Genomic DNA, 18,654 nt, shown 5'->3' on the forward strand with positions numbered 1-18,654 from the left:
AGTCAGGCCTATTGTTTGGTCACAATCTATGTAATTTAGTGCTAGGTGTGAGCTTCTAAGATCTCTGCATTGCCTGCGTACTGTTATTCATGCTTTAACCTTCTTCAAATTGCCAAGAAAAAGCCATGTCCAGGAAAAATACATTTTTAAAAGTTTACATTGTTTTTATATTGGCCGGTTTGTGCCATATATGGGCGTTTAATGTCTTTCCATTACAAAGAGTATCTTTAGAAAATAAATGTGACATTAATCTTTTTTCCAGATGACATTGATTTAGTTAAGGCATATTGCAATAGTCTGGTCATATTTTGATATATTCCATTGAAAGTTGTTACAAGGGCAATATCTCTTACCATTTTAGCAACCTCGATATTTGCGAAATGACCTTGATTCAGTGTCATAACACATCAACTAGTCTTCTTAAATTTTTGGAACAATATCATATACACGTAAATGTGCAAGGAATTTTGCAAGCAAATATATTTGTTCTGAATAATTGAAACACAAAACAGCAACTGTAATAAGCAAGCTAGAAGAAATATCACTCCAAACCTAAGATTATACACATATTGATTATATTCTACTAGTTCAAGAAGTACATCTTCTGGGGGTGTCCAAAAATGGTTGCATATTAAACATAAAACATGGTGTGATATCTAGAGAATTCCCCATTTGGTGCAAAAGCCAGTAAATTAACAAATATCTGATGTTGGGAACTATCAGGGGTCCATTCAAAATGCATTTCTTCTACCAGAGTGGATATCGGCGACTGTAAATCTGAACTTCCAGCACTTGAACCAGCAGAGACTTGGTAGATCGTAGAACCATATTGACCAGTTGAGAACACTTTGGACCACCGTATGGATTGATTTCCACCATTAGATATCAAGGATGCAGATTTCCCTATATAGTATTTAAAATGAAAAGTTATTAAAAAAAAAGAAGAGGAAAAACCCATACCCCAACCTATACTTGATAAAAACCTGTATTTATGTTACCTGTTAAACTAGGTGGTCTGTTGTCCAGTACAAAAGAGGCGTTCAAAATGTTACTATGGAACCCGCCATTGTTGACTGCTCTAACATCTACGTAAATCATATCTGCTGCCTTGGCGGACGTTATTGTTTGTGATACACTGTTCCTCAGACCGACCGATTGCCACGATGCAATCACAACTTTATTTTTTCTAATCCGCGTCTCGTACTTATCTATTCCTGCTACATCTTCAAAACCATCCCAGTAAAAGTTGATGAACGTCATATTGGCTTGAACTCGAACGCTTACATCCTCTCCTATAACCGTGTATCGATTGTTCGGATAAAATGAGAGTGAGGCATGTGTAACCTTTGGTGGTTCATGATATATTGTGAAAGGTCCTGCCATTTCTTCTGCCATAAGCTGGACTTTGTTTACGCATTTGACGGAAACTGATATTGTTGTACCATGCTCAAAGGTCATATTTGATAATTTACACTTCACATTATCGGGACTTATTTGCCATACCCTCGACCGTACACTTCGTAAAGGACCTAAATCAATGGAAATAAAACATTGTTAAAACCGAATTGCATTTCAACCATGTATTCATATGTAATAAGGTAATCATTTGGAATCAGAAGAATTTCATCATATGTCATCCACAATTTATATGAAGAATGGGTCTACAGACTTGTAACTTGTGTAGTATAACGAATTATCCCAAGCCCTGTATGAAAAGTGTGTTGCATCTTGTTAAGACTTTGAGTGTCAAATGAATGTATTCTAACAAATGTTGTGGACCAGATGTAACAATACTTTAATGTAACCACGTCAAATGTTTACCACACGTTTTTATGTTACATGCTATGAAATCAGAATTTCTATATTACTATTCAAAGGTGAATGTTTCTGTACTAACTTACCAGAAGTACAATAACACGATAAGAGTCCGCTTTCCTCTTCCTTTATATTCCAAGTTACTACAACTTCAGTTTTGGAGACCGTATTGATTACAAGCGATTCGGAAGGTATGGTAATCATTGTGTTATTCTCTTGAACACTTCCATTTCTGTTTGTTGGGATTTCAATATCACCCCCTATTGGAATATTTCGTACATCTACAGTCAAATTGCCAAGAATTGGCGCAGTATAATCTAAAGTTATTTCTTGTTGAAACGTTGACCACAAACCGGCGTAGTTTCTTGCCATAGCTGTGAGATGGATTCGACTGCCATGTGGAGCGTCAGTTTCTATCACACCATGGTTTGATTTAGAAAGGGAAGCTAAGGGTCTCACTTGATATCCTCCTCTGGTTGTTCCAGCGCCAATTAAGGAATCTTGGATATCGCTTTCAGGATCGAAAACAAAACTGCAGACATATAAGAGTCCCGGACCTATTTGACGTACCATTAATGGAGATGTACTGATTGCAGATAAGTTACAGTGTTCAAGGAGTACCAGAATACTTTCATCGGGTATGTTCTGTCGGCTTGATATTGTAAATCTTATGTCAACGTATCCTTCATAAATGGACAAAAACTGATGTTCTACAGAGGATGTTGAGTCTACATTTCGCGTCATAAATAACATCATCGTTTCGTTACCAATGTGCAATTTCAATGTGTTAAAGTGCAATTCTCCGAGAATATTAACTTTTATCTTGTAAATATCATTCTTGCTAGCTTTAAAAAGACCTGTCACGATAGTATTCTGTAAGCCATGCACGTCTCTATGTTTCAAAATTGAAGAAAACTTAAATACCGATTCTTCAAATGACTGACATTGAACACCATATGGTGGCGTGTTGTCGATTTTGATTGGATATGAATTTACATATGGAGATGATCGATGCATTGCATCATATGCTCGCACTTTGATGTGGTAATTTCTATTATGTTTCAACGTCAGGTTACTGAATGTAAATTGAGTTGACAAGGAAACCGATTCATCTCTTCGGATTATAACATCACTGTCGTTTTCAAAGACACCTACTTCATAAAATTGAACAGAAGACTGATGATCTTCAAACCCATGCCATGATGTGGAAAGTGTAGTGATTGAGGACTGATATAAAAGGTTCCGAAAATGTTTTGTGTTGTACACAGTGCCAGGCACAGGGCGGTCACTATCAACAAGTATCCCGTCGGACACTGCAGTGGTTTCCAAGCCCAGATTGTTCTTAGCAACGATGGTGAAGAAATACCTAGTTCCTGGTACCATTGTCTGATTAACTTCTTTAGAGGTGGATACATTCACAGGTGTTCTTGTTATAAAATCATCACCTACAAGTAAGATAATTAAGGATAGGTTTAATAACAAAATATATATGATGATATTTAGTGGTTGTAGGATAGAAAATTTATTGTCGATGTATACCAGTCTAGCCTATTAATAATTAAAAATTCGCCCTTTTACATATATATGCAATCAAAATACAGGATTTGTTAATACCTGGCATCATGTCTTAACGGACTTGTACTGGTTCATACATGTATATACAGATGTATTAATATTCTTAAACAATGTTATTCGTTATCTTTGCAAAATAAAGTAAATTGACAACTACTTATCCTTCAATGTTTATATTATACATTTACCGAAGGGTCTTGTTCCTCCACTAAATTCATATGAAACTATTTTCCCTTGTCCTTCTGAGAATAAATCTTTCCAACATACGCTGAACTTTTTTGATGTTTGAATGAAATCGATATCGCTCACACAGGAATCTTCTGACTCAATGACTGAGTGACCACGTCTTGCCTGAGGAGGTGTTATGTCAACCAATATAGGTTTTGAGGAAAAGACAACGAACTCACTTTCGGATACCCATGCTTTTACGTATAGTGTGTAACGATGACTATGATGTAGTCGTTTATTATGTGGTAGACAGTAAACTATAGTTTGGGAAATGCCAACGTCATTCCATACGACTTCTTTAGTTGGGTCAAATATTCCACTACCTGGAATCTCTCCGCTTTCTCCTACGCTCCACTCGTAGCGCATAACTGTTCTTTTCAACTCCCTTACTTTCTCCCAAAATCCTGATAGACAAGAAGAACTTGCAGTCATTCCGGAAGAGAGTGGATAAAGTCCAAAATGTACAGAAATATTAAGCATGGTTTTTGTGACATTCTGGAGTTCTGTACACTGTGCATTGATTTTGTTTATGCACTTCTTACCTATCACTGCACAAGTACAATCATTACTACAGTAATGAGAGACACAGGAATACCGCTGAAGTGCAAGAAATCCCCGAGTTTTATTACTATTGTTTGGTACAAGAATAACAGACACCTTTCCAACAGCACTTTGCAAACCAACCTTATTAATTCCAGCTACGGTTAACACAATTATGTCATTACTATCGAGTTTCTTTGACAAATTCAATGACAATGTTTGTTGGAAATTGTTAGAATGCTCAACAAAAATTAAACCATTCGACAATTCATCTCCGGAGTATGACTCGCTAACACTAATCAAATATTTTTGGACTCCCGACTCAATATCGGTAAAACCGTACCATGCTAAGCTAACCATGGTGACATTTTCTGTATTGTGCCACGACATCGGATTCATAAATCCACCAAGTGATGGTGGAGATGAATCAACGAGAAGCTTAGCAGATTTTGCGGTTATACATAAACCAGCGCCATTGCAGCTGGTGATTTTAGCAACATATGAATCCCCATCTCTCAGAAATGTAGAATTTGGAGACGTTATCGTAATATGTGTTTGACTACCGATTTCCTTATTTTTAAACACGACATGTCCATTGCCAGTGAGCTCAAGAACCACGTGATGCTTGACTATGGAACTCTCCAAATCTTGAAATCGCCATTGGACTGTTATCAAAGAATTGTCAAATTGTGTCCCTTGTACCAGTGATAGTCCATGATACCTGGTAATAAATTCAGGCTTTTGGATCAAAACTGGTGGAGTAACATCAACCTGAAATTTTGCAGATGTACGCACTGTTGATAAGCCGACACGATTAAACGCTCGTAGTGTGAAGTAGAGGTCGGTTGATGAAGGCAATTGAAGTCCCGTTTTCGTTACTCTATTGGACAGCATAACGTCTTCAAAATTTACGAGTTGACAGTGTCCCGGGGATGTACCTAGACACCACTCAAAATGGCTAATGTCAGAATGAGAATCCACAAAACCAACCCACGATGCTGAAATTGAATTGCTATAAAAGAAAAGATGAGAGATGAATACTTGCGGTATTTGATATTCTCAACCGACCTTATAGAAGCATGGGTGATATACATACTTATGAGGTATAAAAGGTTCGTGGAATCCACTTGATCCAACATGTACCAGTCCAGGGATCGGAGGTGAATCGTCCATGATGACTCCATTCGAGGATACACTGTTACACAATCCTCCAGGATTACATGCTTTGACGGTAGCAAAGTATTTAAGACCAGGTTCAAAAACACTGCTCCATGTAAAATCTATAGAATTAGAAGATATTAAAATGAGAGATGATAAATCAATGCACTTCATCAAGTTTTAACGAATGTGTATTTTAATTTTTGGTAAAATGTAAGGGCTTGTCTCAACATTACTAAAACGCTTTTTGAAGATCGTGTTGTATACAAAATAAAGTAACGTATGTATCTAATGGTCTGCTTGTGCTAGCTATCCCACATGTTATGTTATGTGTATTTGTGTCCTCTTCTGATACTTGTATCCTGAGTAGTGTTTTAAAACAATTTGTCTTTTTATCTTTTTTGTCCCGCACCGTATCGCGGACGGGGACATAGAGATACTGGTGTCCCACTTGACGTTGTGGACGCAATTTCTCCGAAACCGCTAAACGGAGTTTGTTCAAATTTTGTAGGTTTGTTAGTCACCATGTTTAGTTGATCATATTGCGCCGGCATTTTGATTCCACAAATTGTAAAGAAGTTATGGGACTTTGTTGAATTTGTTACAAGCTACACTATGGGAACACTGTGGGCGCAACTTCTCAGAGACTGCTATACGGATTTTGTTCAAATGTTGTAGGATTGTTAGTCACGATATGTAGTTGATCACATTCCTCCGCAATTTCGATTCTACAAATTTTACAGGCAGTATGGAAATTTTGTGCTTCAACTTTTTTGCGGTGGTGGCGGACATGGCTACGCGTAGCAATCTTGCTAACTGTGTAATTTATATCATTTTCCCTTAACATAAGAAGCATGGTTTCTATTAATTGCCTTCAATGTGTGGAGGCGGACTAAACACGGACAAGTCACAGATATATCATATATAATATATCTGTAACCTTGAGATGCATCAGTTCATCGGAGCATTATCTATTCCTATGAATTGCTAGTGTGTTCTGGGATCCACGTTTTCCCTTTCCTTAATTTTGTATTCTTTATAGGAATTATGAGATTGACCACTGCTCGTTATCTTCACTTTTTTTTCAAAAGAACGGTAATTAAGTAAATCCTATCCTATGCATACGAAATACGACTATGGTAACATGTACAGGCTATTAATGATTTTTTTAATAGAATGGGAACACAATATTTAAATTTACCTAATGTTCATTTATGAAAAATGTGCGATATGAAGTAACCTTATCGTGCCAAATGATCCCGCTAAATACCACAGTAATATACTTGCACATATATGAAACATGCATGTAGAATTAATTTGTCATTCAATGGGAATAATTTTTGATTTGTGATTAACTATATCACCAGTACCAATCTTATGATATATGATGAGGGGGGGGGGGGGGGGGGGGCAAAAGTTGCTCTACAATGTTAGGTCAATCTGCTTTCCCTAGAAATCCCTCCTTAATGATACCCAATAACAATTCAGAACAATTGTCAATGTATAATTATATGCATATAAAATCATTTAGGGCCGATGATCATATACCACGTGCTGTAAATGTTGTTTGTCAGCCGAGTCTACCAAGCCGGTAATTAGTGGACAGGCTTACATTTTTTATACCAAAGAACTGTTTTATGTCATACTCTGAATAATTTTTCAAGCAAATGTATTGTCCTATTTAAATCAAACTTTTAAAATGCGGATGAACTTCATGTTGATCAAATTAGTCCATCAAATCGAGTCTTTACATACTGCAGTTATATTAGAAATGGTATTGTTTTATTTCCACTCAGTTTAAGATAATGCGTGGAAGAGGATTCTGATGTGCGACACATCTTACTACAATTTTGATAAAGTCCAAATATTCTCACCTTTTTCTGTTAAAATAAACGTCGTAAAATGTTTCACATCCTACCCGTATGAAGTCCGACGTTAGTGGATGGATATACATCGCAGATGACTGGTTTTGTCCCAATGCACACTTCATAATACTGAATTCCTGTGTGAGGATCAACAAAACCCGACCAGTGACATAGGTATTTCCTCGTGTCATTTTGAAAATTAACATCATCCTATTTAATATCAAAACATGTATATGGTTGAGTATAAATACATTCTAACGAAATCCAGAATCATAAAAAAACTTTTCTTCCTTATCTTTATGTATAATCAATTATATAATTGGGCTATTTTATTTGAGTAAAAGTAACCAATCATTGAATTATTAAATTCAACCAACCTCTAGACCGTCTTCTACAAGCCCATGTTGAGGTGGTGATCTGTCAAAGATGAATGATCCAGATGATGTAATGGTATGTAGGTCTGCATGATTAATAGTCTACAAAGAAACGGTTATATAGTCACATATTTATCATTTTTATTGGTTATTGTATTGTACAATTATTCAAATACACAATTAATATTGATCTTGGTAAAATATAAGGAACTCGAGTTCGATTCCAGGATACGATAGGTATGTTTTTAAACATGTAGCGAATTTTCCTGCAACAAGCGGTTAGCAGTAGAAATAAAAGTTACAGTTCCTTCTGATGACTGATGGTATATTTCCACCACACGCATAATAAGTTTTATCGAATTTCGTCCATGAGGGAATGGTAAAATGCTATCTATTGATGCATATACCAATGAACTGCAGGCATAGACTCGCATGTGCATTGAAAAATGAGATTTAGCAAGAAAGATCAGCGTTTTCAAGAAAGTGGTCTTTCCAAAAATATAATCTTATCAATTATAGGATACACTACAAGATTTAAACCCAGTTTCATTGGCTTACGTTATCTTGACGATTGACAATGATGGTATGGGTTAAAACAACAAATATCCGCCAACATATCGTATATTTAACTCACAAGCAAATATATCGCTTGGTTTCAAATTTACTATTAACGAGTAAAAATATAGAAATCTAAATATAGATTACACAAGTTCTCCGATAGAAAACCCCCAATAAACCAAATGATATAAAATTCTACTCTGTATTCTAGTATATCAACACCTAATTAATCTACGTTCTACCAAAGTTCATCCCGAAAATTCGTATACTTCCCAAGATATGCAGAACTGAATTCATAAAAATGCTCATGATACTCGACACAACAACGCAGTTGGACGAATGGAAGCAGATGTGTCACAATTTGCAAGATATTTCAATGTTGCACAAAGCACCATGTCTCGTCTTTGCAGCAGATATCAACAGCATGATTCAACAAATGATCGTCATAAAGCAGGTAGACCAAGCGTGACGTCAGCTGCACAGGATCACGTCATTCGATTGCATCATCTTCGTCAACGTTCAACGTCATCTACATTCCTGGGATTCGCAGAATGTCAGACAAGACTGTTCGCAATCAACTAGCGGGATGTTGGTATTTGAGCACTCAGACCTGTTCATGGTATTGTTCTGACTCAAAAAATATCACTGGAACCGACTTCAATGGTCGCAGACTCACATAGTATGGCCACGGCAACGCTGGTGAGCAGTTTAATTCAGCGATAAATCTCAATATTTACTGCAGAAGCCTGATGGAAGACTCAGAATGTATTGGAGCCAAAATGGACGTTTTGGGCAAACTTGCATCCAGGATGCTGATCGGTTTGGAAGTCATATCCAGGTTCTTCCTTGACGATTTAAAAATCACTAGACTTGAACCCTATTAAACATGGGACGAACTGGACAGGCAAATCCACCAAGACAACTGCAGCCTCAGACTCTGCAAAAACTGACACAAGCTCTGCAGTTAGAGTGGGACATCCCTACACGTTTTAGAGACTTGTACCTAATGGAAGGCGTTGTCTGACAGTCATTGGTGCTCGTGGGTGCACACTAGATATTGAAACCGTGTGACCTTGAACTGTATTTATCGTTAGTGGTTGTGGTACTTTGATTATTAACCCAGCGTTTTCATCATTTTTGTGTTATTGAAAAATCAACTTTTAAATATTTCTCATGTCTTATGATTACTATGAAATTGTAATATACGTTTCTTTTTTATCAGTATACTTATAGTGACTTCACAAGACAATTTTGTAGAACACAGGTTATCTGTATGGCAGACATGTGCCACCATTCATAAAACCTTAAAATATATGTGTCGCGCAACGGTAATCGTTGACACAATAAGGAACCTTAATTGCTATGGCTACCAGCGTCCAAGAATGGTTTTTCACCTCAAGCTATTGGCGTTTCTACAACAGTGAATGTTTCTCTTAGGGACTTCAAAATCAACCACCCAACTTAAAGATATATAAGTTATGTTTTAGAAGACACATAGCTTTATATAATTGCACTCCATGAATGAACATAATGAAAATACACCCTGTCTATACAGGTTGTTTTCATTTGAATTACCTTCAGGATTACATAATATTGATATCCATCGACCATAGAATCCGAATGTTTGATTTCAGCAAACTCTCCATCCACAGATATGAAGTCCAAAATATCTGTAGAAGTATTCGTGGAACCAACACCCATATAAAATTCTTTTACACCACTCTCCTCGTCCAAAAATCCCTCCCAGTTTACTGACAGATCCTTTGTTGATAACACCCCTATTTTGGGTCGAGGATATTCAACTGATATCATCCCAATTTCCGGTGGGGTGATATCTAATGTTTTCCCAGAAGATGACACGACTGTAACATGGCCAGCCCGGTCAAATGCTGTTAAATTTGAAAATTTTCATGATAAAGAGATGTAAAGGTTAAAATTCATGATAAGATTATTCTTGCAATCTATATTACCTTTGACTGTTGCAAAATACGTCATTCCATTAGTCAAATTTAAATCGGATTTGATAAATGATGTCTGCAAACCAACATTTCTGAACTGTAAAACATCTTGACCACCTTGAAAAGAACCTGCAACAATAATTCCTTAGGTAATTCATAAAATTCATCATTATACTAAACTTTGCTTTCATAAATTACTTCGTTGTTTCTCGAATAGAAACATTACCTATGCAGATCTCGTATCTTAGAATTCCAGATTCCACATCTTTAACTTTCATTTCAATATCAGAGAAGCCCGACCAATGTATTTCCAACTCCTTGTTGTTTGTTATAAATTCTTGATTACTACTTAGAATGTCGATTTTTCCGGCATTAGGCGGTGAATCATCTATAACAAAACCATTTCCACACAGGGTAACGCCTTTCAAATGTGACAGCGTGTGTTCTAGACTAATACTTGAATTTTTGGTAAAGGCACATATGAAATATTTTTTGTTGGGTAGAAGCCGCTGTGTGTTGAACCTCCCTATCCCGTCTGTTGATTCTGAAGACTGGAGACAGTCTAAATCAGCTTCACAGGTTAGTTTCGGTAACGATGGTTTCTTCAGGAGATACCATTGGATGGATTTTCCCGCTCCCCCGCCGAGAAACCCATATATCTTTCTATCAGTTGACGTCACATCAATCTCACTATCGTGAACAAGTTGTAATTTATCTCCAAGAAATTGACTGTTTGCTAGTTTTGCAATATCGTGATAGTTTTTAGAGTTAAAATCTATTTCGTACAGGGTGGATCCGGAAAATTCATTTGGATTTGATAGTATATCCATACGTTTACAGGAGGTGGTTGATCGTCCTGATGTACAGATTCCCTTCACACAAATATCCATTTCCTTATACCCATAAACAGGCAATACGATTGTAAGATTGTACTGGAAAAAAAAAAGAATTATTTACTAAAATTTGCACTAATTCTATGCGTAATGTTACGTAATTTTTTCTTAAAGAGAAAAGACACACTATATCTTACCAACATGTATTTTCTATTTAACAAATTAAAGAAGACATGTACTGACAATTTGCAGCTATCGTTGTTGTTGTTTTTTCTTTTTCATCTTAAGTTTGAAACGGAATCGATTTATATGCGTATATTACATCTTGTTTAGATCTGAACAATGCAGAAATATTACTGTAAAACTTGGGTTGAACACCACTGGGTATATCTAGATCACTGAGCAAACAGCTCTTGCTTTATCAACATTTATGTCTACAGGAATGCTTTTTTATATCTTCGATTTTTTCCAATTTGCAAACCAAATCAAACACTAGAATTCGAGGACATCCCATTCTAAATCTGATAACTTCTAGTAATATGAAATATGTCAAATCAGGTTATGATTTCTTCACCACAGAACAGAAAGTATAATGTCGATTTTATAAGATGACAAATTACAAGTACTGCAGCTGTTTTCAATATCTTAAAGAAACCAATTGATGCGCTTACATTTATGCTATGCAACAGAGAATCAGGAGAAAATGGAATCCATGGCGTTATTTGGTTTTTATGCTTGTGTGTGTCAAGCAAAGCTGTCGCATATCGTAAGGCTCTTCCAGATGCACCACACTCTAACGTATCAAATTTAAGGTTTACATCAACTACTCGGTTTTCGTCACTCTTTCTCACGATCATAGAGGCTTCGATTACTCTCAGAGGCTTGATAGAGTCTTCTATTACAACAGATTCCGACGACTTTCCAAGTAAGCACGTTTTCTGGAAACAGGGTTGAATATATGCATAATAAGCTTGGTTTCCTTGTAAATTTAGGCTATTAAATTGAAAATGTGAAATATGTCTCAATGCTTTTAGTGGTTCTACGAGAGTCTCTAATCCATCGTTGTTAAGTTTAAACAAACCTCCTTTATAATGGGTAATAAGGTTAGCTTTGTCATCATCAATAGTCCAAAATACGTCAAAAGTATGTTTGCTCGTCTGAAAACGTTTTCCTTCTTGGCAAGACAAAATGGATACATTATGTAGATTGCTAACATTAGTTGTATGAAATGAAGGATGGGGAACAATTGGGACGAACTGGTGCCGTAAGCTATTTATCCATACCACGTCTTTACTAACTACCGAATTCACGTCTCCCACAATTGTATAAACTTTAGTCTCTTGCAGAATGCTTTCCACTGAGAATGAGTTCGGAGTTCCTGTAATATTGACTGAATGTTTGTTGGCTCTCGACCTGCATGGAGTTCCACTTTGAACAGAGAGAGAATTTGAGATACTTGAGTTGTCTATAACAGTAAATCCATCCGACACTATCACAGTTGAGTGATGACCAATGGTGGCACGTGCGAATGTGTAGTACTTTTTGAAAGGCAACAGCTTTAAATCATAAAGACATTTAGTATGTTCTGTTATATTATGGAAAAATACGACATCTGCGACATTTGTTGATGAACCAAGTCCTATTTCTAAAGAAACATTCTGGGTATGCCAAAGACCGTTCCATTCAAAGCATATTTTATTGTTTTGAAAGAAGAAATCAACGTCTTCGGCTTTAAGAGAGTGTTCTGAATCCATTTCGATGAGTGTCCCAGAGGCAGGAGGATACCGGGCTGGTATTTGAAACGAGTCAGTTCGAATTTCAACAAAATGTCCTGCTGTGTTGTAGACATAAAGTTGAAAGTAGTATTTGAGATCGTTTCCAGAGTTAAGCCTGTATACACGATTTAGTGGGTATCTAAAACAAGCCGAAGAATTCCTTGGACAATTTTTATCTATCCTAGCTTCTAGGTAAGGCGTTTGGATCGTTTGTCCAGCTCCTTAAAAATAAATCAGTAATTATTAACTTGAGGTACAATTATCACAAAACATTCATACACACAAATATTTATAAATTTTCTTACCAATACGGAAGAGCATTGAGTGTATTGGTTCTATTTCTTCTGCTTCTAAAAAGGTATCACTATTCCACGCAACAATGACGTCTTCGGGTTCTGTGAAGACGTTCAATTTACCTCTATACATCGGTGGTGTTTCATCTATGATTAATGGACCAAAACGCACAGTAGTTTTCAAGTCAGCTTTGTTAATAATTTGAATAAAAGCAAACACTGGCGTCCCCAGATCTAAACCCGAATGCATCTTGTGATATTCATCCAATTTATCAGTTTCTAAATAAGATATCAAATCTGGCATTGCACTCGATGATGCAGTGGAGCCAAATCCTACATGCACACTATGAATCTGTGACTCTTGCTCTTCCAAAGTCCAAGTTAATGTGATTTTATCAAACGGAAGATAGATAAACCAGTTTTCTGTGAAAATTGGAAATTTGCTGCACATGTTCTCAGAAAATGCAGAATGGTTCGCATAACGATTACGTTTTGGAAGGTATTGGACAAGTGGCATAGATGTGCTACCGTTACAAATCTCTTTACATTTTCCAGTGTATTCAAGCTCGAATGCTGTTAAATTTTCTTGAATGAACCAAGTCTTGTTATCATAGCATCCAATCACAGACTTTGCTCTTGATGTTTGTAAAACAACGTCAGTGACTCTGGCTGGTGAAGAATCTCGTGTTACTCCATCAGAGCAAGCGACATCAGATGGCTCCAAGGCGTTGTTATAGGCAATCACAGAAACAAAATACAGACCATCATATGGTAGATCTATTTTTAAAAATTGTTCTAAAGATTCATATGTGTCATGAATCTTCGGTGAGTCGTGGGAATAGGCATTCATTTCGTCAAGTGTAAGGCAGTGGTCGCCGATACTTACACGATACTTCATTATTCCACTTTCATGGTCTATGAAGCCATTCCATCTGACATTGACTGATTTTTCACTAGTGTAATCAATATCTGGATATCCATCATCTCCTTCAACGACAACGCCTTTAACAGGAGGCGAATCATCAGAAAGAATATCCACATGTTGGATAGTTACTAACCTGGCCGTATTTGTTACTTTGACTGTAAAGTAATATTCCCTATTGTGCTGTCCAATATTTGTATTGTTCTTTATCAGGTGATTGAATTCAATGTTATAAACGGAATTTTCACAAAGCCCAACACTTGGACAGTAGCAATGTTGTATGGAACTGCAAGTCTGAAAATAAAATAAGATGCTTATGAATTAATTAACAATTTGATAACTGTAAAAGAGACGTTTGTCAATAAACAACAGTTGAAATAGATTCCAAACACATATGAATTACCTTATCGTCTGATGTCTGTACTGCAGTCGTTTTGTATGCAAGCTCGTTCCCACCACGAGATGTACCAAGGAAATATTCTATGGAATGAAGACCACTGTGTGAATCAAAGGTTTTAAATTCTAGAACCATGTTAGAAAGATCCGTAGAATTATGAACAAACAACTGACGCACCCCATCCTTTTTAAGCCACATATATTCAATGTCAGGTACACTGGTGTCGATGTAAAAGGTAACATTTTCAGAAAGCATATTCTTCATTAAGTCTTTCGAAGTCAGCGTTATAGTGTGTGTTTCTCCATCCTGAACTCCAAGATCAGTACAGAAGTACTGGGTGGGAAAATTAGGTATTACTACGTTTGACGACATTTCTCTACCTTCCTTAAACCACGAATAAAAAAATGACACTATTCCAAATATATTGGCAGTTCCTGAAACTGGTAAAATCCCATCATTTTGTTCGTATACACCCTGATACACTCCGTGATAATCCTTTTGTATTTTACGAAGCAGATTGTATCCATGATTGTACGAATTATAGTATCGGTTTTTCCAAGAAAAACATGTCTTTCCTTTACGAGTCTGCCATGTGAAATTTGTCTGTGAGCTCGCCGAATAAACCTTAATGCGTTTATCATGATTGATCAATATCTCAGACGAATTGTCAAACATAACAAATCTTCTTGCGGACTTCACATTTCCGGCATGATCCAAAATTTCCACTGAGATGCCATAAAGAGCTGGCTGGCGCGGCAGTGTTAAATTGATTTCCCCATCAGAAACGTTATAAGTTTGAAGAGCTTTTTCATCCATTGTTAGTGTAAGATTGTCAACTTCCTTCGTATCATGTACAGTTATCATATAACTCTTTATACCAGAAGCTTGGTCAGGTCTACCAAGATAGGGATCTTCCCATCCTTGCATTTTTATGTTCAAAGTTTCATCCCTTGTCAATCTCCCAGGTAAAATCAATATAGGCTCCATACCGGGACAAGACGAATTTTCACTACAATGCACAGGTGGGGAGGAATCGAATAGAAGACATACATCTTTCGAAGCTGTGACTCTGTTGTAGGTAACTGGAGGGAAGACGTGACCATCGAAGTTTTTGTACCTCATGTATCCCCCACTGTTTGCTTTGTATGAGAGACAGAGCCTTCAACAATAACATAAAATAACAATATAACGTAATCTTATTTTGTAAAAACCAATATAACAGTATTTTATTTTGTAAACAAAAGGTCCATGGGCCACATAGCTCACTTGAGTTACTCTGGCCAAGCTGTTGTTCAGCCGTTGTGATTTTTTTCAATCATTATTACCAGTTGCAGGAACTCAGTGGAAGAGCATTCGCTTCGTATCCGGGAGATCGTGAGTTCGGGCCTTGCTCGTGTCATGGCCGCGTCAAACCCAAGATGTAAACATAGTTAATGATTGCTCCTTCGCCAAATGCTCGGCATTTATAAATGAGAATTACGGGTCTTTCGGATAGGACCTTGACAAATGGAGGTTCTGTGTCGCGACCGGTATTGACACGTTAAAGAACCTTCACAGCTACGGTCGTAACCGCTAAGCATAGGTCTAACTTTGTGGTATTCACCCACAACTGATGACGTCTCACTATGAGTAAAAGAATTCTCGACTGGACATAAAACAAAGAAACAACTAACCAACCATAAATATTTATTCCCATAAAAAAATCTAGACCCTATATTGTGGTCCCAACCTATCCCCAAAGGGTCACGACATAACCAAAGTTGAATTCACACAACATGGGAATATCTCAATACCAATATGACTAGCATGACCTTGCTGTTCTGGAAAAGAAAACGTTTTAGAATACTTTCTTTCCTGTATACTTGCTGAAGGTTTATAACTTGAATTGAAATAGAAATTGAATCCAAACAACTTTGAAACGTTTGTATTTGCATTTGAATATGATGCCTGCATATTAATATGATTTATCATGTTATCATGGCCTGCTGTTATTGAGATGAAGAATTTTTAAAGATTATTTCTTATGTTTACCTGTAAAATTTTGACCCCGTACTGTGGCGCCACCCTATTTCCGGGAGGGGGGGGCACTATTTTGTACAAACACAAACCTGAATCTGCATTACCTGGAGATGCTTGTAAATTGATATGACTAATCATGGCCCTGCTGTTCTTGAGATGAAAACTTTAATATTCCAATGTAAAATGTTGATCCTTATATTGTTGCCCCACCCTACTTTCGGGGGCCACAATTTGAACAAATCTGAATCTACACTACGTGGGGATGATTGCATTTCAATATAACTAACCATGCCTTGTTCTTCGCCAGAAGATGTTTAACGAATTTTCCTCTATACCCACATATAAAATTTTGATTTCCTATCTTGGCCTCAACCTACCCCCAAGGCCCTGATTTGATCAAGCTTGAACCTACTTTATATCAGGAGATTTTCATGTTAACAGCTTTTCTTTCCCAAGGTTCTAGAGAAGCTTTCATGAGACTTTCATGTAAACACCTTTTCTTTCCCAAGGTTCTAGAGAAGATTTCATGAGACTTTCATGTTAACACCTTTTCTTTCCCCAAGGTATTAGAGAAGATTTTTAAATGATCCCACTGTTTTTACTTTTTCTTCATTATCTGCCCTTTGAAGGGCGTATGACTCTTCATTTGAACAAATTTGAATCCACTTTACACTTTATGCAAGGGTGATTTATGCAAAGTTTGATTGAAATTGGCCCCGTGATTCTGAAGAAGCTGTAGATGTGAAACGTTTACGGACAGACAGACAACGGACGTCAAACAAAATGTTATTAGAAAGGCTCACTTGAGCTTTCAGCCAGGTGAGCTAAAATTTGTTATAACAATCGTCATCAATATGGAAGTATGAAACTAAAGTAATACAAACCGTTCTCCGTTTTTCAGGAACCATGCAGATTGATTAAATAGAACGTAGCTACACTCTATAGGGCTGTCAGGTTTTGGGTCTAGGTCATCCAGGTTTGCAGTACACCTTGATTTACTTGTAAGATGTTCCATGTGTAAGATTGATTTGCTTTCTGAAAACATATTCTACATGTACCACCAGAAAGACTTCGGTCATGAATAGATTTAACCGATTCTAAACTGGGTTAATTCATCGATTCAAGATGGCAGGCACCCCAATGAAATATTGAAACATGTTTTTTTAATTTTATCATATTTTATTTTATCTGTTATGATATTTAATATTGAATCGAAAATGTATTTTTATGTATGATTACTAAAAAGCATATTCCCTTGCCCATAGGTTTTAAAATCCAGTTTGGTCAAAGGTTTTAAAAGGTAGTCATGTGAACGGTAAATTGAACATCAAGTATCGAACACACCACCTTTAAATTTCGGTTAAATGCTCTCAGACCTTGTATGCAGTTGTTTTTACGGCAAACATTGTATTGAATTTGTCAGTTCTATATAAAATATGCATGTCGAAAATAGCAGTCGACCGAATAGGCGTTTTCTTTTTCATACTATTCGTCCACTTATCATCCGTTCGTTACAAGTGAGCTGGCATGTGTGTTAATTTCAAATTCCAAAGGGAAATACAATAACATGATAAAGACGCACTACAGAGTACAAAGTGAAGGCAGACATCTTGGATTGGTCACAATTATGTCCAGTGTTTTTAAGCATGACCACCAGTTGATGCTTTACTTACGGTGTAGATTTTCCTTGTAAACAATGACCTCGGATTGAACAACCCCAAAGTGATAGTCGTGAATGTGTATTGGTGTGTTCGGTAAATTCTTTGGCATCTCAAATAGCATAACAAACTTGAAGGACAGTGATTTCGGTTGAAAGTTGATGTAGGTCGACTCTTCTTTCTCACAATCACCATGTGAAGTGGAATTTCTCATCACGCCTTTGTCACTTTCAGCGCCCAATCGACAAGTAAGAATGTGTGGTTTTTTCGACACTAGAAAATAAAATGTATAACAAAATGTTAGCATACCAAATATAATTTTTCGATTCATTTATATAAATGGTTAGGTATACAACTTTTTAGCCTTTTCTACTTTATAGATTTTTGTTCTAGAAATCTCTTTTTGTTTATGGAAGGAAAATGTTTATACTGCAACATCGAATGAATTTTCCATTATCACCTATTCGAGAAATGCTGGTGCTTTTCTGCAAAATTTGCAAAATACCAATGACGGATTTTGAACTTACCAAACAAAACATGGGGGTGTTGGCACTAAATTTAGTCTTAAAATCCCATACCTTTATATTACTATAAAATTATTCTCGGTCTGTTGTTGAGTTTTTTTGCAGAGTTTAATTTTGTTCGATGCAATATAGCAGTGGTAGATAAAAGTATCATCTCCAGTCACA

General features: G+C 36.6%; 1 protein-coding gene across 1 annotated transcript; it reads right to left on the reverse strand.

The window, feature by feature from the left end:
• Positions 1 to 468: 468 nt before the first annotated feature.
• Positions 469 to 18,232, reverse strand: LOC125682027 (uncharacterized). The gene is made up of 15 exons (XM_048922403.2): positions 17,977 to 18,232; positions 17,192 to 17,338; positions 14,295 to 15,447; positions 12,982 to 14,185; positions 11,573 to 12,897; positions 10,295 to 11,000; positions 10,081 to 10,197; positions 9,686 to 9,999; positions 7,556 to 7,654; positions 7,232 to 7,388; positions 5,252 to 5,435; positions 3,576 to 5,167; positions 1,902 to 3,260; positions 999 to 1,529; positions 469 to 903 (listed from the first exon to the last, which is right to left on the reverse strand). Exons 1-15 carry the CDS (start codon positions 18,177 to 18,179, stop codon positions 632 to 634), a joined length of 9,363 nt encoding a protein of 3,120 aa, XP_048778360.2. The 5' UTR covers positions 18,180 to 18,232; the 3' UTR covers positions 469 to 631.
• Positions 18,233 to 18,654: the final 422 nt, after the last annotated feature.

This window comes from Ostrea edulis, chromosome 2, assembly GCF_947568905.1.
Source record: "Ostrea edulis chromosome 2, xbOstEdul1.1, whole genome shotgun sequence".
Lineage (NCBI taxonomy): Eukaryota > Metazoa > Mollusca > Bivalvia > Ostreida > Ostreidae > Ostrea > Ostrea edulis.

Bases quoted from the DNA above. Each gene is read 5' to 3' on its own strand.
- LOC125682027 (XM_048922403.2), bottom strand. From the start codon at position 18,179: ATGAGAAATTCCACTTCACATGGTGATTGTGAGAAAGAAGAGTCGACC. The intron at 15,448-17,191 runs GTTTGTATTACT...TTATTGTTGAAG, and splicing joins TTCCTGAAAAACGGAGAACG to GCTCTGTCTCTCATACAAAG. The intron at 11,001-11,572 runs GTAAGCGCATCA...TTTTTTTTCCAG, and splicing joins CTCTGTTGCATAGCATAAAT to TACAATCTTACAATCGTATT.